This window comes from Schistocerca serialis, chromosome 3 (assembly GCF_023864345.2).
Source record: "Schistocerca serialis cubense isolate TAMUIC-IGC-003099 chromosome 3, iqSchSeri2.2, whole genome shotgun sequence".
Classification (NCBI taxonomy): Eukaryota; Metazoa; Arthropoda; class Insecta; order Orthoptera; family Acrididae; genus Schistocerca; species Schistocerca serialis.
In genome coordinates, this window is record NC_064640.1 from 558,398,153 (window position 1) to 558,423,399 (window position 25,247).

The following is a 25,247-nucleotide window of genomic DNA, read 5'->3' on the forward strand; positions in this document are numbered from 1 at the left end:
ACCCGATATTTATTGTTCTACACATCTGGATGTACAGTGTCATATTAATTTGTGTCATATACTTTTATATAATGATTTTCGGGTAATTTGTGAAGTGTTCTCATTTATAGCTAAAACATTAACTTTTTCTTCTCACATGAAGCTTTCCTGCACATCAACATTCAGCCACTGATCTCTTTTTGGTCTATAAAATGATGTATTGAAATATTTATTGAATGTGATGTATATAATTCGTGAATCACTTATCTTCTGACAGTGACTGATGAAGCTCTTGGACAATCATGCTGTCATTTCCATTACTATATTTTTCATTCTTACAGTCACTCTGCTTGTTCTAGTTTCCCGGTTTCCGTGATGTTGAAGCTTGTCAGAATTTTATGTTTTGTGTGTACTTTTTACTTGCACTTATGTTCGTTTTACAGTGGATTTGTCAAAGGAACGTACGTACAAATAAAAGTGTGCATACAAGACAAAGTTAACTGTTTTAATTTTATTATGTGAGTCATGTTATGCCCTGATCATGTTTTCTTCTGTTACTTCACGTTTTCTTAGATCAGTTCAACAATAATGCCATTAGATATGGAGCTGACTTACACAAGAGAGAGAATGTAATGGTATTGGTCTTGTTGAAGGAGAGTGAGTGAGTGAGAAAAAACTGCTTACTTTATGGAGCCGAAATCAGATCTACACAGAAATAACAGTCAAGTATTTTCCAATTTTTCCAATTTGATATTACTGCAATTGTTATAATAAATATGTGTGTCAGCACTGAAGAAAAATTTTACGGCAGTAGCAATCAGAATGACAAGGTGAATGAAGAAAGTGAAGAACTGTAACTCTCAACAAGATTTCAAAGGATGCCTGGTTTATTTGAGAAGGTAACTATTTACAATGGTCTAATGGACCATTCTCTAGTTCTCTTATGGATACAAGATCCCTGCTAGAGATACTAACTGACTAAAATTGTCCAAAGAAGAAATATTTGATTTGTTGTTGTGGTCTTCAGTCCTGAGACTGGTTTGATGCAGCTCTCCATGCTACTCTATCCTGTGCAAGCTTTTTCATCTCCCAGTACCTACTGCAACCTACATCCTTCTGAATCTGCTTAGTGTATTCATCTCTTGGTCTCCCTCTACGATTTTTACCCTCCACGCTATTAAATGCTATTCCATCTGAATTATTGAGATCCTTGGCAGACAGCCATGGCAAAACTATTCCACCTGTCGTGCAAGATATACGAGGCAGGTGATTTGATTTATACTGTGGAAAAATCTACAACAAAGCTGCAGACATTAAAGAGACTGCTTCCATTCTTCCAACATTTTGAGACTGCCTTCAGCAATGACACTAAGAAAATCTTACTTATCTTTCATGACGCCGCACACAGTTGAAAAAAATTAAATACATAACAACATACAATTTGTTTCCATTCTGTTTGCTAGAATATTGAGCAAGTAAAGCTATCCTTAATTTGAAGGCTGGAATGAATACTGCTGTGCTTCACTAGGCACATTAATGTTGCAGGTGATGTGCGTTTGCCCACATCCAACTTTTAAACTGACTTACCAGTCAGCTGTAAAAAGGCCTATAGTTTAGTGTGGACTTTGAACCATCAAGCAACTTCATGTTTTGTGCATTAGAAAATTACTGTCAAAGGTAAAAGAAGCGATAAGTGACAAAAAATAATCCTAGAATCAACTGGGGATGGAACCTCTGATCTTTGGATAGGACAGTGGGCAAGGAGGGTTGAGGGCTTTGAAACCGACATTATCTGGCATATAGTGCACAGTTGTTTGGAGTAAAAAAATGTAAATGGATATATAGAAAACTCACAGTTCAACTAGCTTCACGAGCTTAATGTCTCTAGTAGTATTTTCATTTCATAACAAAGGGATACATATCAATAAATTGTTATAGACACACTGAAGTGCCTTATATTAAATAAAGAAAACAATATATATATCATATATTTAATATTAAATAGTTATGTAGCATGCTATTCATCCTTCCTGAAACCAACTACACAAAAGTTTTGAAATGAGTAGGCTATCTGCTCCATGCTTCAGACACAGCTGTCTCATCATTGGGATTTCCTACATTTTGGCCATGTAATACTATTTTACACGCACTAAATTTTATGGAAAATGTTCCATTTCCTGGCAATAGAAGTGTTTCAACTTTTAAATACTGGATACATTATTTGTCTGCAAATTGACAGAGCACTGAAAGATCTTAGTGAAAATAAGACCACTGGATTAAATGCTATTCCATCTGAATTATTGAGATCCTTGGCAGACAGCCATGGCAAAACTATTCCACCTGTCGTGCAAGATATACGAGGCAGGTGAAATACCTTTAGACATCAAGAAGAATGTAATAACTCCATCACAAAAGGCAGCTAAATATTATCAAACTAACAATCTAAGAAATTGTGGTTGCTGAATACTGACACAAATTATTTACAGAAGAATGGAAAAATTGTTAGAAGCCAGCCTAGAAGAATATCAGTTTGGTTCTCAAGAAATGTAGGAACTCATGATGCAATACTGACATTACTACTTATCTTAGGAGAAGGCAAACCTACATTTATATCATCTGTAGTTGTAAAGAAAGCTTTTGAAAATCTTAACTGCAGTATACCCTTTGAAATTCTGAATGCAACAGTGATAAAAGTGTACAGAGTGAAACGTTATTTACAACTTGTACAGAAACCAGACTGTAGTTATGAGTCAAAGAACGTGACAAGGAAACAACAGATATAAGGAGTGAGACAGGCTTGTGGCCTACCCCTGATGTTATTCAGTCTGTACACTGAGTTAAAAAAGAAAAAAACAGGAAAAATTTGGAAAAGGAATTAAATTTGAGGGGGAAGAAATAACCACTTTAAGGTTCGTCTGTGGCACTGTAATTCTGTCAGAGATGGTACAGGATTGGGAGGAACAGTTGACTGGAATAGATACAGTATTGAAAAGAGGTTATAAGATGAATGTCAATACAAGTAAACCAAGGGTAATGGAAAGAAACTGAAGCAAATCAGGCAATGCTGAGAGAATTAGATTAGGAACTGAGACACCCAAAGTAGTAGATGAATCCTGCTAGTTGGGGAGTAAATTAACTGATGATGAATGATGTGATGAGATCATACAGAGCAAAATGGCAGCAGCAAGAAAAAATTTATGAAGAAGGTATGTTCTTTACACTGAAAATAAATTTAAAATTTTGGAAGTCTTCTATGAAGGTATTTGTCTGCAATGTTGCCTCGTATGGAAGTGGGGTGTGGACAATAAACAGTTGGGACAAGAAGAGAATAGTAGCTTTTGTCATATGATGCTACATGAGAATATTGAAGATTAAATGGATTGATTCAACAATTAATGAGAAAGTACTGAATCAAAATGGGGAGGAAAGAAATTTAGGGCACAACTTAACTCAAAGAAGGGATCGGTTGATACACTACATCCAGAGGTATTAAGGAATCATCAATATGGTAATGGAGGAAAGAGAGAGAGAGAGAGAGAGAGAGAGAGAGAGAGAGAGAGAGAGAGAGAGAGGGGGGGGGGGTGAGGGGAGGGGGGTTAAACTTGGAGTGTGATACCATGCCTCTAATATAGTGATCAGGTACAAATGGATGTAGGCTACAGCTGTTCTGCGAAGATGAATAGGCTTGCACCTGGTAGACTAGCATGAAGAGTACCATCCAAAAAGTAATTTGACTGCAGACCACAACACCACCAACTACTGCAATTTTTACTACGAGTTAAACTTTAGTATATAAAGTACAAGGCATGTTATCATGAAGAGGTGTATCAAAAATGGAAAAGTGGTAACACATGTTGGTGCCTATATAACCCTTCCATCAACACAATGATGATGACTATGTTATTGTCAAATTCTTGATCTGCAATAAATTACAGATTTTTGTGACTGATTACTGTCCTCCTTTAAATTTGAAGAGGAAGATGCTACATTATTCGCTTATTTTCATAAATGATTGTATCAGTAAGTGTGTATACCAACAAAAAAGATAATGAAATATGTTCAGGATAGCTGAAAATAAAATACTGACAGAAATATGAAGACTTGAAAACTCACCTGTCGTCGAACATTGGGACGTTCAGAATTTCTACTGCTTTGCCTCCAGTATTTCCTTCTTGCTGTTGAGTGTTGCAGTAGCTGTGTAAGTGTTACTTCATCTGGAGACATCGTATTTTCAGGATTTACAAGTGACAGTGTTTTCTCCTGTGTTGGGCTTTCAACAATAGCACTTAACTGTAATGGTGAAAATGAGATCAATGACCCATCAGAGGAAAGCCTTCTACATTCAGAAGGATTCTGAGGCATCTCTTTTCTACATATTCCGATATTAGAAGCAAATTCTTCACACTCAGCATTTTCTGCAATAGTAGGAAGGATTTCAATGCCTGTACTTTTCACACTAGTGTGAGCTGAATCGGAAATTGGTTGATTTTCCATTTTATCATACAACTTTCTCCGAATTCGTCTTCTTGAGGTCACAGTTCCCATTTGTGAACCTGTGGCAATCTTAAAAATGGTTAAATTCACATCAGTTTTCTCTCTTTTAGTTGGTTGTGAAGAAAAATCCTGATCTGGTGAAGCCTCTCCACTTTTGTACCTGTTTAACTTTACATCAGGTTCAGCGTTTAGAGGTTGTTCGGCCTCCCCACTTGAAGGCAGTCCAGTTTCATCTTCTCTGTCAGGGTTGATGTTGAGATACGGCACACTTTTGTCCACTTGCAAATCATAATTTTCATCCAAAGCTTCGGTATCACTCAAGAATGTAGTTTCGTAAAAACTGTGAATGCCTGAGCAATTGCTGTCCAGAAGTTCAGGCAATTTTTCTGATGACAATGAACAATCTGAGTCATCTGTAAGTGATAACTTCCAACTGTATACTGACATCTTGTCATCTTCCTCAGCATGTATTATATTATCTGATGTCTCCTGATCACTTACTGCAACTGAAACTACACCAGCCCTGAAAAGGGAAATTAATTTAATTATACTGTACATAGTAACAAGATAGGACTCAAATGCGAAGCTTGGTTAATTGTGTACATTTACATAGTTTTGGCATGAGGAAAATTGACTGCATGCTGAAATAACATGTAGTAACTGTGCATTAAAATAATGTCTAAGATTTAAGACACCACTTCATGGGACACAATTACTCAGCTGAGTTGGGCAGCAAGGACAGGAGGAGGGAGGGGGAATGGGGAGGGGGTGGACAGGAATTTCTGTATCCTACCAACTGCATAGCTCTTTGATTTCCAGTGATGCTTAAAAAACAGAAGAGCACAGAGTTTTTTCATGAAAAAAAATTTTGCAGTCCTCAGCTATGGATAAGCTGTAAACTGCTAAGAATCTAGATTGAATTATTATTGTTGTTGCTAACATTTACATTATGCAGGTTATGTGCTTTAGTGAGGGATATCTGTGAAGATAGGGAAGTGCCATGGAGCCCAAACTGTAGTAAATATAACTAAATATTTTTTTCGTTGGCAGTACACCTTCTGTATTCTGTGCCATGAAATGGTGATACATATAGGCACTTCAAGATATTGTACAAACTCAGCCAACTGCCAGTCTCCTGTGAAGAGAATGTAGTTTCTGAGTATCTGCTATGGGGGCTTGTCTATGCAAGCTGCTGTATTGAGGTGGCCAATTATTTTGGTATAATGAATATAGCCTAGTTTAAGTAATGGTTTTAAAAAGAAAATTCTGGCCCCTGCCCATATTCCTAGCTAACAGCCAAATTTCAGATTTGCTACCACAACTGCAACATGTAAATCACTAGAAGAGAAGCAGCACAACTAGTGCGCATGGCGTGGGCTGAGCATTGACCAATGTGTGTGATAGAATGACTAACTACTCATACCTACATGGTTTTCCTAAGTGTTGCAGTGCCATGTTTGGTAAGCCAGGTTCATGATGAGGAGTTTGTAAGCTGAGCTACAGTATTCCGCACATGTTTATATACCAAACACTTGCTCAACACTTCCACCTTATGATAAGCTGTTATCTTTCATGAAAAGATAATTAAATGTAATAACAGCAAGTCATTAAAGAAACCTTGGATAACTACAGGTATCAGATCTCTTCACAATGAAAAAAGGACTTCTACAAAGTATCCAGAAAACACAATGATCCAGAAATACTTTCTTATTATAAACAGTAATGTAACATATTAAGAAAAATTGTACAAAAATCCAAGAGTATAAACACATTGTCAGAAATTGATGGGTTAGATAAAAAAATAAAATCAATATGGAATATTGTTAAAAGAGAGACAGAGAAAGATGCCATATCAGATAATATTATTTCTATTAAAGAGGATAAGAGCATTGTAGAATAAAGATCATGTGTATCAGATATTTTTAATAATTACTTTTAAAAAAAGGGGCGAGAAAATGGATGCAAATAGTTCAGAAGAGAAAGCAAAATAATATACTGAAGAAGCAATACACAGGACATTTAGTGAATTAGAACTTGATCTCACATGCCCATCGGAAATAAGGAAGATCGGCACAGCTCTAAAAATTAAAGTTCATATGGGGTGGGTAATACCTAAATAAGACACTAAAAAGTTGTAAACCTATAATATTTAATGTTCTTAGTCACTATGTAATACGTCATTAACTCAGAGTGATTTCCCTGAAAGATTGAAATATGCCATTGTTATGCCTCCGTATATAAAGAGAGACTCCACAGATGTCAATAACTACTGCCCAGTGTCGCTCCTTACATAATACTCTAGCGTTGTCACCCACCAGAGTAGTAATGGGATACTTCGTCAATCACAGTTTGGGTTTCAAAAGGGCCATATTCCACCATAATTTACTGAGCACATAAAAAAAAAATCTTCAAATAATAGAACAACACCAATTGTGATCTTCTGTGACTTACCAAAGGTATTTGATTGCGTCAGTCATAATATTCCATTAGAGAGGTTAAGTTTTTACGGAGTACGCAATTCAGCAAATGCCTGGTGTAGTTCTTATTTAAGAAACAGAATGGTGAAAGCTACCTTAGGTTGTTGGAGTAATACAAAGAGGGACGCCACATCATCTGCATGGGAAAAAATTACAATGGGAGTCCCACAGGGTTCGATCGTTGACCCACTACTGCTTTTGCTTTATGTTAATGATCTGCTATTTTATTTGAATCAGAAAGCAAGATTAGTCCTGTTTGCAGATGATACAAGCATTGCTGTAAAGCTGAGCAAAGAAGCATCAATAGAGAAAATAGTGAATGATGTTTTTGGGAAAGTTACTGAATAGTTTTGCACAAACAGGCAAGCTTTAAACTTTGAAAAAACACAGTTCACTCCCCAGTTTTGTCTGTCACAAATACAGCATCTCCTGTTCACCCTCGTGCGGGTATGCCGTTTTTCATAACACACGTGGGTGTGTGGCACACTTTGTACACATGTAATGAATATCTGTGTTTATGTTACCAATATCATCATTTATTCACTTACGGAATTCACTATCAACAAGCCATCTAATTCTGAGAGTAAAAGATATACACAATTACAAAACCAGAAGGAAAATGATCTGCATAACCCTTTAATGAATCTAATTTTGGAACAAAAAGGAGTGAAATATGCTACTAAAATGTCTGACAGATAGAAGAAGTGTTTTCAAATGTAGATTAAAGAGCTTTCTCCTTAACAACTCCATCTATACTATACAAGAATACCTGAGTAGATATAAACAGTCACTAAAAACACTGGCCATCATGGAGCCATATAAGTATTATTTTTTATTGAGTTGTATGTATGTGTTCTATGTTTGTTCTGTTGACACATTCCACATCATAGCACTTATCGCATATCTGACCGGTGGAACAAGGACCTAACTAACTAGTGTACTAGCACTTCTAGTTTCTTCTCAGTGCCATTCTGTTGTTGTCCAAGGTCAGAGTTTGGGTAATTTTGAAATAAAATGTGTATCACCATTCACACAAAAAATAACAAAATGGAGCAAGCATTATTGAAATTAATTGCGAACCAATAGCAGTAAATAGTAATAACACAGCAACAACACTGAGAACAAATGAATGTGTAACAACAGCAGAATTCACAACAGTATCAGTACTGTCAAGATCAGCAACTGGCCACCACACAAGTACTACAACAGCAAAGATATCATCGATCACAACCAATTAACCACATGCTAGCATTGCCACTGTTTCTGGCTTTTGAGGAATTGAAACAGGACTGTGAAATATATCAGGGGCAATGAAGTATTCATTTAAAGCCAAGTGGAATCATTGATCCTGATGTCGCAGATGCCTACTGCTTGTCTACAAGTGTTCAGATATATGAATTAATTAACTGGTAGATCATGTAGTCTCTTAACATTCTAAAAAGAGAAATACACCAAGCGTCTGCAAAATCCATTTTGGTCCAGGTGGAGTTTTTAGATACCTCAAAAATATGGAATATATACCTTGTTTTTTGCTGGCCTAGGTTTATTATTTTTTCATAAAAAGAAGACTTCAAAACTGAACTAGACTGACTTCAGGAACTAGGCACTGGCAAGTTATAGTCAATGGGCTATATGGTTATTTGTGGTATACTTCAATATGCTAGCTTCTTTGATGATGTAATTCTCATTGGGTCTACAAAAAAAAAGAACATTTAGAGACCTTGGTTGGAGAAATCTGCATTTTGGCTGTTTAGGAAATGTTACATCTCAAAAATCACATTGTCATCATTCAGGAAATTCCAGTCATGCAATAGTTTCTTCAGCTGAGGAAAGAGAAAAGAGTCCTTGGGTGCCACATCAGGAGAATCTGAAAAAAGGGGGTGGGAGTGGGGAGTGAGGGTGAGGCAAAGTTTGATTGATAAAACTAGCAGAATCAGCTGGGGTGTTGTCATGGAGGAAGAACAACTTATATGGTCAGGCGACACCTATTTACAAGAATGTGGTCTTTTGGAACTTCATAATAGATTATTCCAATAAATTTAACTGTCCTCAAAATCATGTTGGAGGTAGGCTTAAATGTTAAGAGAAATGTTCGTTTAGACATATGCCAGTGGCTTCCAAGTCAGTTTGTGAAGGATATGTGTTTTAATGACAAATTGTTACTCCTTATTAATTTGCAGTTGTTGATTGCAAGACAAAAAGATAACAAGTATGTAGCAGAGGAAAAGAGGAGAGAGAGCCCCAGTCAAAGTTAAAGCCTTTTTGCCAGCAAGGAAGTTCCAGTTGCTGTCTTTTGGGATAAAATAGGTCTAATATCCTGCCACCCCAGTGATATGGAAACCAATTCAGAAAATGTGACAGTACCTGTCTAGCAGGCAGTGTAACTTGTGGTAGCTGCTATTCCAGGGGTTGCTGGAAAGAAGTCACAAGTCATTAGTCCATTATAGAAAAAATAAACCTGGCCCAGCAGCAACCCATTTTATCTTAAATTTCAGATGTGGTTGTACACTTCACTTAACTCAGTCATCTGAAACTGCATAATCAGTGAAGTGTTTAAATTGTTCAGATGGCTGGTTATACCACCGGTTGTTCTTGATCACACATGGCATTCATGGGCAGTGACTAAATCAACATATCTCACTGTAATACAGCAGACTTCTGAACTGTCAATGTCATCAAGAATCTTGAACTGGCAGTGTTGAATTGCATGCTCCCATATATCACTAGCTGCATCAACACCACTCATTACTTTTTCAAAATAACATTATTTATACATAAATTCTTCTGGTGGATAACACAGTGAACACTCCTGATTTCATTGCATACTGTTAGTTTTTTCATTTTCTCATTCAGTTGCACTATGAATACTGATTTATTTCCCAACATTGCTGGCGTTCCATCTGCTGACACTTAAACTAATAAAATCCACAACAAACCTATATTTTCCATACTTTTTAGCTCCAGATGTCACAGTCTTCATTGCTGCTAAGTACAAGAGATTTTTTCCGGCTTCAAGTTCATGCCTCGGAAAAACAAGGGGAGCTGGGCAGTGCCCTTGATATCTGACTCTTTAACTGCGTACTAAAGAGTGTGTAACAAACTCTTCACAAACATTTGCAAGCTGACTTTGAATGTTATCGGCCATATCCTGTATGTGACGTACGATTGTCATGTTTGATGATGGCCCGAATAGACCATAAATGTTCAGCTGCAACTACCAAGTTTTCATTTATGAAATTACCACCCATAGAATGGCACAAGGATTTTTCTAAAAGCAGTGAAATTTTGTAGCTCATACAAACAGCAAAACCATATTTCTTTGCTTTTTTCCTGCTCCTCAAAGATCTTTCTTTTCAGTTTTAAAACCTCGAATCCTTACATTTTCCAACTCCATATTATTTGACACATACAATGTCTTTGCAAACTGAACTTTCTCAATGTATTCAATGTCTTGTGACACAGTAAGTATTTTGCAAACCAATCTTTTCCTGTGAATGGATAAGATATCTTTTACTGTGGATTGAAAAGCGAAGACATTCTCAGTGTCACACAATGACAACTCACCATTGCTGCTATTATGTGGCATCACTTTCAAATTGATCATCCCCCACTTGACAATTTGTGTTTTTCCTGTGCTGTTGCAACTACAGCGTGTGCTTGAATTTACTTTGCTGGCCACTCAGCTCCAACTGCAATGACTTTGAATCCACTTGTGAGCATGAGCCCAAGCAGGAGCCAGTGCACCCACTCAAAATCAGTTACTTGTTAAGCCCTGATGTGGAACAGTAACATTTTTTTGTAGTATCTTCACCAGCTGAATCAAACATTTATGGTATAGTTACCTTTCTTGGCTTTGGTTTTTAAATACATGATTCAGTCAATATAAAATATAATAGTATTTTGTTTAGAAATTTATATGCTTTTGTAAAGAGGCCATGTATTCAGTACCTCGGCCACTGAATAAATGTCCGAGTTGAACTGGCTGATAGTCTCCACACACCCAAAAATTTCCAGGTCCAGTCCTTCTTGAGCAAGATAAATTATTATGGAAAACTTAAACTGAACTCTGTGCAGATATCACACCCCCTCAATCAACTCCAAAAAAAGGAAGTCAAATTTCAGCATTCCACCACTTGTCAAAATGTCCTTGAAACTGGTGTTTGAAATCTGCTCTGTGTCCAGCCACATTTACACCAGAAAAATATCTATTGCTGGTGATAGATGTGCCACAATTTGTGTTTGACAAGATCTGTTCAGTCCCACGGCAGAACAGAACAGCCAATTGCAAACCTGTGATTGTAGGTTTTCTCAGTGTATTCCTCATGATAAAATCTTCTCAGGTGATCAGCTGAGTGGTGGCAAAACAGCATCCTTAAACTTCACCTGAAGATGATGGGATCGGAAATCATTGAAACATTGTGACAATATGATAACATAACTCAGTTTATCACCTGAGAAGATTTTATAATTGTATACATATGTTAAACATTTATGGTGGCACAAGTGAATTATAGTCACACAGAGAAAGGAGCACTGGATATTATTTACAGTATTAAAAAAAATTCCATATTCCCCTGTACAGAAAACAATTCCACCTGTTCATAGATCACAAGCCACTAATTTTGTTGTTTTTCCCTTAAGTGAACCTACCAGGTAAGATGGTACAATACAGCGATGGGCATTGTTTTAGAGCAATTACCATTCTGACACCCATTACTGGTCCACTACTCAATTGTAAATGTCCCCTCACACCTACTAATGAATCCTGATCATGAGTTTAATAAGCAACTGTTCCTAAATTATTTTCACAGTTACAAAAAGATATACAGGAGAGTACTGCTTACTGTAAGAAAATCATTTAATTATAATTATATAAAATGTAAAAAAATTAAAGTAGAATAGTATGACACATCACAGAACAAGAAAGCAGAAAAAGTAAGATGGGAGCAGGTTAATAGAAAATCCACAAGAACAAACAAATTTTGTAAATGCTTATTTTATGAGTGTTGCAGAGACAGGTGTATCACCACAAGTGAATTGTGTAGCCAGCACAATGATTATGAATCCCATAACAGAGAAAGAAGCCACGAAGACAACACAAAAATTAAAAAAATGAGAAGTCAGCAGACTTAGATGAGGAGCCATTCTCTGTTTGCAGGCATGCACAGACAGCATAAAAACTCCATTAACACGCATAACAAACGAGTATTTTAGTTCACATATTTTTCCATAGTATTTAAAGCACAGAGAACTTGTGTCCCTACTAAAGAAAGGTAATGCAGAAAATACTGTAAACTACAGCCCAGTTTCCTTATTCTCATCATACTTCAAAATAATATAATAAATAATGAAAGATAGATTAACAAGTGACCTAAATAAACACCACATTCTTAGCGAAGCACAGTTTGGCTTCTGAGGTAGCAGAAGTAAAATGTCTGCCATAACAGACGTTAAAAAGTGATACTTGAAGGTCTTGACTGGGATGATTGTGTTACAAGTATATTTCTAGATCTGTCCATATTTTTTTTAGAGTGCTGACCATAAAATATTACTAAACGAAAGGCTCTAGGTGTAAGAGGAATAGCTAATTAGTGGTTCTATTTGTAATTTGTAAATAAGGTGCAAAAGGTAGACAGACCTACACTTCAAATGACCCCAAATTTTAATGAAACAATTAACAGACCCCAAACATACTAGTACAGATGTTCCTCAGGAGAGTATACTCAGACCAATTATATTCTAAATATATAGTTATGGCTTAACAGGCAACACAGGATAGGGAGAAAAAATTATTTGTACTGATTACAAAAAATATTATTGTCAACGATAATACACTAGAACTATTAGTTGAGGAGACAAATAACAAATGGCATAAATTTCAGCTTGAAGAGGGAAAGTAACTGTCACTTTAAGCATAAATGATAAATCTGTAGACTGTGTAGCAAACATAAAGGTTTTAGGGGTCATTACTTATTGTCAACTGGGATACAATGAACACACAAAGATACTGGCAAAGAGAATGTTTTCAGCATGTTATGCCTTTAGAGTCGTATCATCAGTGTGTAACAGTCAGTCCCTTGTGGTAACCTACTGTTCTTATGTTCACTCAATTCTTAGCTATGGGATTCTGTTATGGGGATCAAAAGTACAAAACATAAATGAACTTTCAAACTGCAGAGGAGGACTGCAAGGATAACAGCAAAAATTATTAATGGCTCAATGTAAGGAAATATTTTAAAAAGTGGCATTCCTTACTGTGCCAAGTGAGTTTATCTATCAGTATGTTGTGCACACCAGAAAACTAATTGCTGAGTACGTCAATAATATAGCAATGGAACACGAGCCAGTTTGGACTTAAATTTGCCAAGCAAAAACAAACAAAAAGTGTGAACACTATTTTTTACCAGGGATTAAAACTGTATAATAATTTGTTCAGGGAAATAAAAGACATAACTGAAATACATTTATTTGAACATGCAGTCAAAGCATACTTCTTAAATATTTTGTACTACACAGTTAAAGATTATTCAGAGAATCCAAAATAGGCATTAATAATAATGATTAAAAAGAGGTTCCTGCTAGTGCAAAAACTAATGCCTCACAATTTTTCTGAATTTTACATCTCATTTATCATGAGGGGATACCGACTCACTTTTTAAAACAGGCAGGTGAGAAGGCATGGAGATTTAATAGAGGTATGGCAGCACAGGTGTGGTTCTACAGTCAGTGGTAAGTGTATGGAGTTGTGTGCAGTGAACATTTTTTATGTTATTAGGTTAAATGAACACTGCATAACTTTTTTTTTTACATTACTAAGCTAACTTGTTCCAAGTATACACAAACAGAAGAGAACTATACGTCAGGAGGATGCACGCTCATACTTTCTCTAACCATCCTGATTTAGGGTTCTGTGATTATCTTACATCACTTCACACAAATGCCAGGATGGTTCTTTTCATGAAGACACAGCCAACCACTCTCCTGTCCTCTTGTTATGAAACACACATGTATATTCATATGTTTGTATATCAGACTTATGTTTTCCCTGTATTAAGCTGATGAATCCTATAACACTCTAAAATGATCTTTGGATAGGTAATTACTGATACCAATCCTCAGACTACTAGACGAGGAACAATGGGGGATGTTGAGGCAGAAAGGATGAAGATATCGGGAAGGTGTCATGTATATTGGCCAAGCATTAACACCAACATGAAACATCCAGTCCAATCCCGTGAAACATGCAAACATACACAGATGGATTCAGTGTGATGTTTCTCCACATAGTCTACTTCTGATCAGCCATGAGAATGTTGACCTCAAGGCAAGTTCAAGGGGACTATGTGGTTACTTATGGTTGATGTTCTATCTACCTTTGCACATGTCACCAGCAACATTAGCAGCAACAATTTGAGCACTAAAGCCAATCTTAGCCATAGATTGAACGGCACACACTACCACATCTGACAATGGCCCACACCTTACATCAGCCAAATTCTGTTTCATTTGCCAAAGGAATGGCATAATATATCTGAAAATCACTCCTTTTCATCCTGTGTCAAATGTGGAAGCTGAGAGATCTGTCAAAATGAACAAAATGATAATAGCAACTTCTGAGGAAACCTTGACATGTTTCCTTGTTACGTATTGATTCACTGCCATACATGGTTGTAGTATAACCAAGATACTGCACGACCACAGGCACCTCACCTTTTTCAGCCCCTGCACCTGAGCCCATGAGCTCAGTCCTTGCAGCCATGCCCACACTGCTATACAGGCTGTTTGGCCTGGGCTCGCAGATACGGCCACACTCTGGTGTGGACTCAAAGAGGTCATCACTGAGCATACGGGCATCAATTGTCTGAAATAACATCCAGATAAAAGCAACATGTGTGATATCAAAATAAACTCTTGCTGTGACAACTGAATAACTCTATGCCCCCGACAACCTTGTTGGGTCCCAAGCAGACACCTGAGACTGCAACCACTGTCAGCTATACTTCTAAGCCAGCCCAGGTCCAGACTGCCAATTTCGAGGCTTCAACACACTACCCATGAAAGCTCTTCACCTCCACCCCTGACAAGACATGGGTAAAACCTCTGCTTCCACTGCATGCCCACTGTGCTGTGACCAACAGGGTGGGTAACAGACTATGTGGAATCTATGGAGGTTCAACCACTGCCCCCAGCTGTGCAAGACCCATCCCCACCGAAGCAACAAGTTACCAAAAGACCAAATGTGCACTAAGAACTGTAACTCAGCTATTGACAGGACCTGTCTTGAGCCCCTTTGTCATCAGTCCATGTTTCACCCGGGGTACTACTGCCTCTAAGAGATGCCAGCTAAATGGGAGAAGGACGTAATGTCGTGCCACTCAAGTGATACGGAAATCGATTCAGAGAGACAGTAACAGTATGTGCATAGCATATAGTTTCACTTGCAGCAGCTGCAGACATTTCAAACCCATTTATTTTTCTCTAAAACTGTGAAGACAAATCTCCAAAAAGGACAAAGACTAGGGTTTAACATCCCATACACACTGAGGTCATTAGAGATGGAGTAAAAACTCAGACTGTTTCATGGATGGGAAGGAAATCGGTTGTGTACTTTCAAGGGAACCATCTTGGTATTTGCCTGGAGTGATGTAGAGAAATTGCGGAAAACCTAAATGTGGATGGTCAGATGCAGATTTGAACCATTATCCTCCCAAATCGGTATCTATTGAGCTAACCACTAGCACTAACTCTAGCGATGAGTGAAAAATTCATTCTGCATAAGAAAGCTGCCTGTTCCAGTAAAAATATCACAAAAAATCCCAGGTCTTCTTTGTAAACATGATGATTCCACCAAGTTTTGGTATTTGCAGCCAAGTTGATGCCTACACCTGATGAAGACAGCTAGAGTAGTTCTCAAATGATTACTTCACTAAGAGCACTAATAAATAAATTGAAACACACAAAACTTACCCAGAACGTTCATTGCCAGTGGTAATATAGTACTGCTTCTCGCATTCATCTTCTGACTTTCCTGAAATTAGTAAAATTATGTTTCACAGTACAGTATTTCAAAATAATTGTTCAGTATTTTAAAACAAAAATATATTACCATTAATAATGATGCACAATAGTAAACTGCTTATCTGTAGCTGTCATCACAGAAGACAGATTGACCATAGCTACTATCATGGGCTCTACACTGCTAAAGACACTTTCCATTAAGTTTTGGTAAGTGCCTTCATATATTCTAACACTGGTAAGGATTGCAGTACATACAGTGGCACAAATGAATCAAATCAGAGGATATGCAGAACAGTGTCCCTACTCATGAGTGCATGGTGCACCAGGTACTATAGCGGGCATGACAAAGCCATTTACAGCTGCAGAGCAAAGCAGAGTCAACATGTCCCAAGTGGGCCAGTGACAGGTGGCCAAGTGATAATGTCAAATTTTGATGTGCCCAGAACTTCCACCATATTAGTCATTTGAACACATGTATTGCCAGTATTCGAAGCATGTTACTTATCTGATTGTAGCACGGCAATCATGGAAGATATGTAGAAGCACAACAGATAATTTTAAGGAGTGCAATACACTAAACTTTCCAAAACCACATATGTATTGGCAATATACCTTTATTGAGTTTATTAGGGTGAAGAATATAATAACAGACTAATCTTGGAACATTAATAACTATTTAACCAAGGGTGACACAGTAGCAATCAAGGTGACACAGTAGCAATCAAGGTGTCACATTAAAGAGCTTGGTGAGACAAACCTTCTGATGTGTCCACTTTTGCTGGCAACATCATACTGTGACAAGAAAATATTTTTAATTAAATTTAATTAAAAGACCATTTAATTAATCAAAGCAGACAGATACACCTGCCTGCTCAAAAAGCTTACTGCACAGCATGCCAGCTTGCAAGAAGCAAAGGTGACCCACATCAGAGTGAATAAGCATGGCAGATTAATGACTGTAGACTGATATACTGGCCAGCCTGAGAGTGCTTTTTAGCATTTCCCATGCTGTTTTAGGCAAATGCTGGGCTGCTTACCAAATTTCACCCCAGAGAATATGATAGACAAATAGTTAAAATACAGTAACACACAGAACAAAGTTTACATGATTCACAGAGATGGTATACATGCTTCCCTCCCTCAGATTACCTTCATGACCATGGCATCAGGAAGGGCACCTGGCCACTAAGTTAAATAAATTAAAATCTGCCAAATCCTGGAAATGTACACACCACACTAGATAGGATCAATGCGAGGAGGAAGAAGAGGATTATGGGCGTGGTAGTCCACCTCATGGGTATATGATCCAGCTTAATGCCAGAGAGGGGACTCAAGTTTTCAACCACACCAGAAGCAGGAGTTCCGTTGCTCCACTCAGTGGATTAACTGCACGTTTCTGTTGTTTTTGATGGAGCTTAGAATTATTTGTATCTTTGTACTTGCGAAAATTTTGCTTCTGAATCAGACTTTAGATTCTACGTTTATGCGGTGGTTTTGTGAACTTTGCCAATTTCTCAAGTGCATTTCTGAGAGTATGTAATACTTCCAGTTGTAAATGCTGGTTGAGCATTACAGTTTTTCACAAGTTAACCACAGTTGGGACTTTTATTTATTTGTAGGTTGACGAACAATCATGACTTTTGTTTATACTACCTGACAAAAAGTGAAGCACCCACGAGATATGGTTGGCTGTCAATGTATCTTCGCACACGTACACACCATTGACAGGACGTAAATGATTAGAGCTGCAATGCTCTATGATAGGTAGAGTGGCCATCAGAGCGCATTAGTGTTATTACCAGGCTTGGAAGGGTATATAAGTAACCTGAACAGTGTAAGATGTTAATTGAGCATTGTGAAGGACACAGAGATGCAATGCACATATGTGAGACAATGTTATCAGTATCTAAAAGAGTTTGAAAGGGGCCTCTTTGTGGGTCTTAACTTGGCCAGCTGGTTGAATCACGCAATGCCTAGATTTTTCAAGCATTCAGATGTGGCAATGAGCCAATCTTGGAATGCATGGGAACATGAAAGCAAGTATACTCATTGTCAAGATTCTATTCAACCATTTCTGACCACCATGATGGAGGATCACAGTATTGTGCACCAAGTACGTGATAATCCCTTCACATCTGCACCACACAGACTCCTTGAAACATTGTGTCATCCCGAATCATTGATTGGAGACTAGAACCAGCCAGACTAGGGAATTACCGTCAAATCATAGGATACTATTAACACCACAGCACAAATGGCTGTATTTGGAGTGGTACCACGACCAGGAAGTATAGACTGCCAATGAACGGCATCACACTGTGTTTAGCAATGGATAATGGTTCTGCAAAGTCCAGATGACTATTGTCAATGTGTATGGCAGCAACCTGGGTAGAAGGTATGGTCTTCCAACATTTTGGAAAGGCACAAAGGTTTTACTGCTTGCATCATGGTGTGAGGAGTCACTGGGTATGACATCAGGTCACCGCTGGTAGTGACTGTGAGAATGCTGAGAGTAAAACTGTATCTCATGGACATCCTCATGAACTACCTCTCATTCAACAGTAACATGGTGCCATTTTTTTCAACAGGACAATGCTTGTCCACACATGGCACATGTCCCTATGAACTATCTGCATGGTGTTGAGGTACTTCTATGCCAGCAAGATCCCCAGACCTGTCCCTGAAAGAATGTGTGTGGGACCAGCTTGGATGTCAACTCTGTCCCATTGTCATTATCCAGGATATCAAGGACCAGTTACAATAGTCGTGGGCCAGCTTGCCTCAGGAGAGAATACAGTGGGATTGTAGTACCCTTCCCAACCGAATCAGTGCATGCATCCAGGCAAAAAATTTAAATACATAGGTGAAATAATACAACTAAATGCTTTCGACGAAGAATCTAACTTGGCAAGAGCAAGGAAAATGGATGTGGCTTTTCAAACAACAAAAAACTTTTAGGCCAGTAACCAGAAATCTTTAACCATTAATGCAAAACTTCGGCACTGTCATTATGTCAGAATGCCTTTTGTTAAATGCAGCCAAACAGTTATGTACAATAGAAAAGAAAGAAAGGAAAATAGCCAGGAAAAGCTTGGGACCAAAATATAATAACTTTATTAAACACAATACATATGTATAGTTATGTTTGAGTTAGGCTTTCATCAATCTTTTGTTAATGTGCTTAGTGGTTCAGTCCTGTTTTCACACTTCAGTACATGGTATCTGGGGCATGACTTGTTGCAAAGTTTAGAAATGCAGTCCTCCTTGGTGTTGTGATATTATTCTTTCTAGTATATCTTCCAGTGGAAGCCATGGGTGGCAAAATGTGTGGACAGGTGGCCAAGTTGGAAGTTAGGTCCTTACCAGGTATGTGAATTAACCATTCCTGTTTCCACGGTTCCCTTCAGTATCTCCCTGGCTTTCTTCTCCCACTGATAATGGTTTTGAATGTTTGCATCTCTGGGTGATTGACAACGTATTGTCCAATATCTTTTATGAAGGAAGTTCCCTGCACTATTATCTAGGTGTAGCTATTTCTTGCAAATTTTGAGAGTGAAAGAGCTTTAACATTCTCTAGTTTTTTCACTGGCAGATAGGTCCATATTAGTTGAATTCTTTATGTCACAGCAGGCATAACTTTCAGCTAGAATAATGTTATTGCAGTTGGCTGGGATACATTTTGCATCTTAGGGATGCCGTAAATGGCTTTTGTTGCAGCTAACACTCACTCTTGTACATGCAGAGAGAAAGTGGTCCCAGTTGTTTGCAATATTACTCCCAAGTATTTAAAGCTGGACATGAATTCTAATGTTGACCAACCACATGAGATGGTCTACCTGTGATATTTTTCCTCCTTGTTCAAATTTCATTGTTTTTGTCTTTGAGCTGTTTATTTCCATCAAGTTTTCTAGTGCCCACTATCTGTTGGTCTCCTTGGTGGCTTGTAGATCTTCTAGGCTCCTGCAGAGGATGACCATGTCATCTGCATACATAAGCAGTTTTACATTTCTTGTGCCTATGATATGTCCAATGTCACTATGTTAAAGAGTACTAGACTCATTGGATCTCCTTGTAGGGCTCCTCTTTTTTGGATGATATCTTTTGACATTAATATGCCACTGTATATTTCTACATGATTTGCAACTAGAATTAATTTGCTTATTTCTAGTTTGCCGCTTCAATTACCTAGTATATTCTCTAGCTGCTGGATGAGGCTCTTCCTGTCGATAGCGCTGAATGCTTTAGAGAAGTCTATAAAAAACATGTACACTGGTGTAGGGGGTTGTGCTAGAGTCATTGCTACTTCTTGAATGACTTCTCGAACAGTGTTCACTGTTGATCTACCTGGAGTGAAACCATATTGATTCACTGGGATATTAGCACACAGTCTTTGTTCACTGTGGCCTAATAGGAGTTTAGAGAAGAGTTTAAACTTTAAACATAACACCTCATACAGCAATTCTTCTACAGGAGTCTGGGTCCTCTTTCCAGTCTTTGCCTTTCTAGAGCACAGTTGTAAGTGTCTGGAGTGTGGAAGTGAGTTGTTCTTGAGACATTAATTGAATGGGAATGCCAGGTGTTCTGGCAGGTCTTAGATTGCATCCTTCAGGTGTTCCCTGTATATCCCATTCGGCCATGCCGCCTTAGTATTCTTTCTGTTCCTTATAAGATGGTTGACTTCTTTGGCTGCAATTAGGTCCATGACTTGTTTGCTTGCAATGTGCAGTGTGAAGCCGTTTGACATTTTATCCGCAAGGTGGTTTCTGAAGTGTAGCTTTTATTGCTCCATGTTTACAAGGGAGGTCAATTTGAGCTTCTTAAAGGACCTTAGGAGTATGTAACATTTCATTTCTGTCTCAGCATCAGCAGATCGTGGTCTTGTGGTTAGTGTTGTTGACTCTTGATCACAGAGCTCCAGGTTTGATTACCAGCTGGGTCGGGTATTTTTTTCTGATTGAGACTGCATGTGTGTGTTGTCCTCATAATCATTTTATCATCAATGTGCAGTCGCCAAAGTGGCGCTAAATAAACAAACTTGCACTAAGCATCCAAACAAACCCAGATGGGGTCTCCCAACAAATAAAGTCATTTGATCAATTCATTTGTGTTCCAGCAATTAATTTCTGTTCAGTGAGGAGGTCATACGTTATCTTCTTTTCTTTCAGCAGGCATTTGTACATTCAATGTTCTTCACTGTATCCTTTGTTTCATGACGTAACATTCTTCATTGAACCATGGCTTTGTGGTGCATCTGAATTTAATTACTTTAGTGCTGGCGTGTGTGATTAAGTCATTGTAGTTTTGAGTTCCATTTGTCTATGCAACAATTTAGATCACCTTCTAGAATAGTTGGCCTGCTATCTTCTATATTCTCTAGTGCCTTTCCTAGCTTTTTGATGATACTCTTTGGTTCGCTATTGGGTGTGAAGTATGTGCCTATTATATTAATTTTAGCAGTGACTACTGTAATGGTATTATCTGTATGATCGAATACAGTTGCAGATGCAGTTTTATAAAACACCTTAGCCTCCCTGTGGGGTGTTCTCTGTCTCCTTTCTTGGCTGCAGAGTGAATTCTGTAGAATTTCCTGATACTTATGTCTTTTGTGCTGAATGTTTCTGTGCAGAACAATATGTCGTTCTCTTGGTAGATGAGCATCAGCGTCCTGGCGATGATGGACTTCAGTCCTTCTATGTTCCATGTCTTTATTCAGGTGTAATCTTTGTCATTACTGTTGCTGTGTGAGTTGTGCGTTTGTTGATAGAAAATATACCTCCGACCAGAGATCGGGTGCTGTCTTCTCTGGGTTGGATAAATGTTCAAATGTGTGTGAATCCCTAAGGGACACAACTGCTGAGGTCAGTGGTCCCTAGACTTACACACTACTTAAACTAACTTAAGCTAAGAACAATACACACCCACGCCCGAGGGAGGACTCGAACCTCCGGCGGGAGGGACACCGTCCAATCTGTGACATGGCACCTCAAACTGTGTGGCCACTCCACGTGGCTGTGTTGGATAGATAATCTTATTCTGAATGCTTTATTTGTGCCTTTAGTTTGAAGCTGGTCATAGAAGATTTCTCCTGAGGTTCCGTTTTCCTTGAGAAACTTTGTTACATCTTCCTGTCTCAGATTTTGGTGTAGTTTACCCACATAGAGCCACATTTTTTGTTCAGCCTGTTTTAGCTCCACTGACTTTCTTCCCTTTATTTCCTGTTCTCTGTTTCTTGGTCTCCTTGCTACTTCTGAGTAGTACAGCAGCTGATCCCTCCTCTTGATCTTCATGTTATGATTGTTTCTTCTCCTTTCTCATTTCCTCTCTTCTACTGGTTCTGGATTTTCCCTATTTCATGATTTCTCCTCTGTTCACTTTGAATTTGGTTGGGTTCCCGCTCACAGCATTGGTTTTTTATTTCTTCTTTTATTGTTTAAAATATTATTTGAGATTTCTTCTATCATGGCTTATAGCCATAGGTTGATTCTTTCCGCCATTTTATCCTCAATTTCTTTGGTTATCAGTGTGTTATGGTTTTCATGGGTCACCATTGCTAGGCTGTAGTTTTTAAGTGAGATACCTTGCCTGTCTGGCCCCAGTATGCCAGGAGTGTACTGATGCAGTCTTACGGTTCCCCACATTCCTCCCGCAGCTGACGGCTGCAGAGCCTCATTCGTTAGATTGGTCCAACTGGCTCTCAGCGCAAGTGTGTGGTTTCTATTCAGCTCCAGTTCAGCTGTTGTCACTTGGTGCTGGTTGCTGCTTGTAGTTTTGAACATTCTGCCAACAGGTGGTGGCACTTGTCCTGCATGGTGGCTCTCCTCTTCCTTATGTTTTACGTTCATTTGGCATTCCCTAACCTCACTCTGTGGTGTGCTATTTCCCTTTATATTGTCATTTAGCACCTCTTTCACTGATACAAAACATATTCTAATGAGATTCACTGCTTAGTGTATGCCAGCCTTAATGTCTTGTTTCAGATAACTATTCGCTTCCGTGACTTTCATTAAAGTTTCAAGAGCACTCTCAAGCCGTATATCTAACTTAGCAGCCACGTTGCAAATGTAATACATGCCCAAAATATAATTCAAAATGAAAATTTAGAAGTAACAAAGAAGTTTATGAAAGAATAATATGACTATTAGACACAATAAGAAAGAGACTAATTGTATTCTATGGACACCTAAAAAGGTTAGACGAGAAAAGAAAAACAAAAAGAATTTTTAACTTTTTTGACAGAAAACCAAGAACATCAATGATGTAGATCCAAGAAGTTAAAGCAGACCCGAGGGAAATGGAAATAAAGGTGGAAGAAATAAGAAAAAGAGAAAAGTTTGGAGCAAAATTAAAAGTTTCAACAGCTTCCATGGGAAAATAAAGGAAAAGACAGGAGCAATATGGACAGGAGAGAGAAAAGAACAGCTTAGAGAAAGAATGAAAAAACTGCTGGAAGGAAAGCAAAGAGAAAAGACGTGTTATTTATTTCATGTGGTCCTCCATAGGCCAAACCAATAATAATAATAATAATAATAATAATAAGCCATGGACTGACATCAGGAGTTACTATAAAATGAAATAATTTTTGTCTTAGCATGACAACAAAGCATCTCAGTTTAGAGAACATACACAATAATCACTTTCAGCTGTCACTATGGACTATATTCTTTTGATAATTTAGGCAATGTGGATAGATGAAATCTTTCACTCACCAGCTGTAGTGGCATCTTTGAGTTTTTCTTTCTGTTTGGAGTCACAGTTCAACCGTAAAAGATTTCCAGTAGCATTTGATGAGTCTTCAGGTGCATCAATCGCCATTTTGTTTTTGTTTGTGTATGAAATATTATTTTTACTTTCACAGTGATCTACAGCTGTCTGCACTTCTTGAGATGTTCTTTGAGGGTTTATGGAATGAAATTCCTTCTTTGGAGATTTCTGCAAAAGTATATGTAAAGCTTTATATGAGCCCCTCTTCTGAGATTTACCAGGACTAGACTGATCTTCACATTGTTTTCCCTTGGTTTTCTTTGGGAGCTGAGGAGCATCATCACGTTCTTCGGTAACCACGGCAGATGACTTGACATCAGCTGTTACGCATGTTTCCTTTGACGTAACAACAGATGATGTACAAGACATTTCATTTTTAGTTTTAATTTGAGATTCAAACATTTTATCAGCGATAGATAAAGACTTCTGTTGCAATTCAATGGTCTCTGTTGTAGGAAATGCTTTCAAGGCTTTTATCTTTCGTCGTCTTTTCTTCTTCTTCTGCATCTGCTTTACATCTCTCTCATTCCAAGTGGCTGTATATTCTTGCATACTAACATCACTTTCAACTGAACCATAAGAATCGTCAGAGTCATTATTTCCATCAAGGGAAGGGACTTTCCACTTTTTGCTACTGCACTTTCTCTTCTTGGATTTACATAATTTCTCTGAAGTAACAGCATTTAAATCACTTGTTTTTACATTTCCTGAAAGTTGTGCTTCCAGTGTTTTTGTTCTTCCCAAAGCTTGTATAACATTCTGCAATGGTTCTAATTTAACATAACATGGCTTAATTTTAATACTTCCTTGGCATGGTGAGTTGCTATTTTTCTTCCTGCTTCTTCCACTGCAAGAGCCACCCAAATTACAGTGTTTACAATGTGTTTGAGAGCTATTCATTTTCTCACTTTCTTTCTGATCTTTTCTTATTCTGTCAATATGACTAAAAGATGTTTCATTCATTTTCTGCATCTTTTGAGATGATCTAGCAGCTCGAGGGCGTAGCTTCATTTGGGTTTCAAGCCCATTCTTCTTTACCAGACTCTTGTCATTATCCTTGGCAGTGCAAACAACATTGTTAGAGGTTTCACTTGCTTTTGTGAATTCTGGGATGACATCGCTACTAATAGAGTCAACATCCATTTTTGCCTCCACACACTCAGTAATTTTTAGTCTGTCCACTCCACTATCAGAGCTGAAACAATTAAAAGTAGCCTTGTATGAGAAAGTCTACTTATGAATATAACAAACAAAATAGAGGCTGCAAGTGATAGCTTGAACTCTGCACAACAGTATTACAGCTGTAAATGGTATAATCATTTTGATGTATATTTCACACATTTTAAATGGTAAAGTTCTTATCTATTCACATTCTGGACAGGTTCAACAATAAAATCTGCCTTGCAAATTTTTAGTAAAACTGTCACAGAAATGGAAATCTTCAATCAATGAAGAGGCACACAGCAACAACAACATTAAGAATACACTAAAGGTGACAGGAGAAACTGAATGGTGGCA

At 37.9% G+C, this 25,247-nt stretch overlaps 1 protein-coding gene across 1 annotated transcript in view; it reads right to left on the reverse strand.

Annotated features, from left to right (window-relative positions):
• The window catches only part of LOC126470455 (DNA polymerase zeta catalytic subunit), a 231,430-nt gene that overhangs the window by 130,523 nt on the left and 75,660 nt on the right, over positions 1-25,247 (reverse strand). The window contains exons 11-13 of the mRNA XM_050098304.1: positions 23,675-24,924; positions 15,918-15,978; positions 4,093-4,996 (exon numbers count right to left, since the gene is read on the reverse strand). Of these exons, the coding sequence (XP_049954261.1) occupies positions 4,093-4,996; positions 15,918-15,978; positions 23,675-24,924 (2,215 nt within the window). The remainder of the gene's footprint in view (positions 1-4,092; positions 4,997-15,917; positions 15,979-23,674; positions 24,925-25,247) is intronic.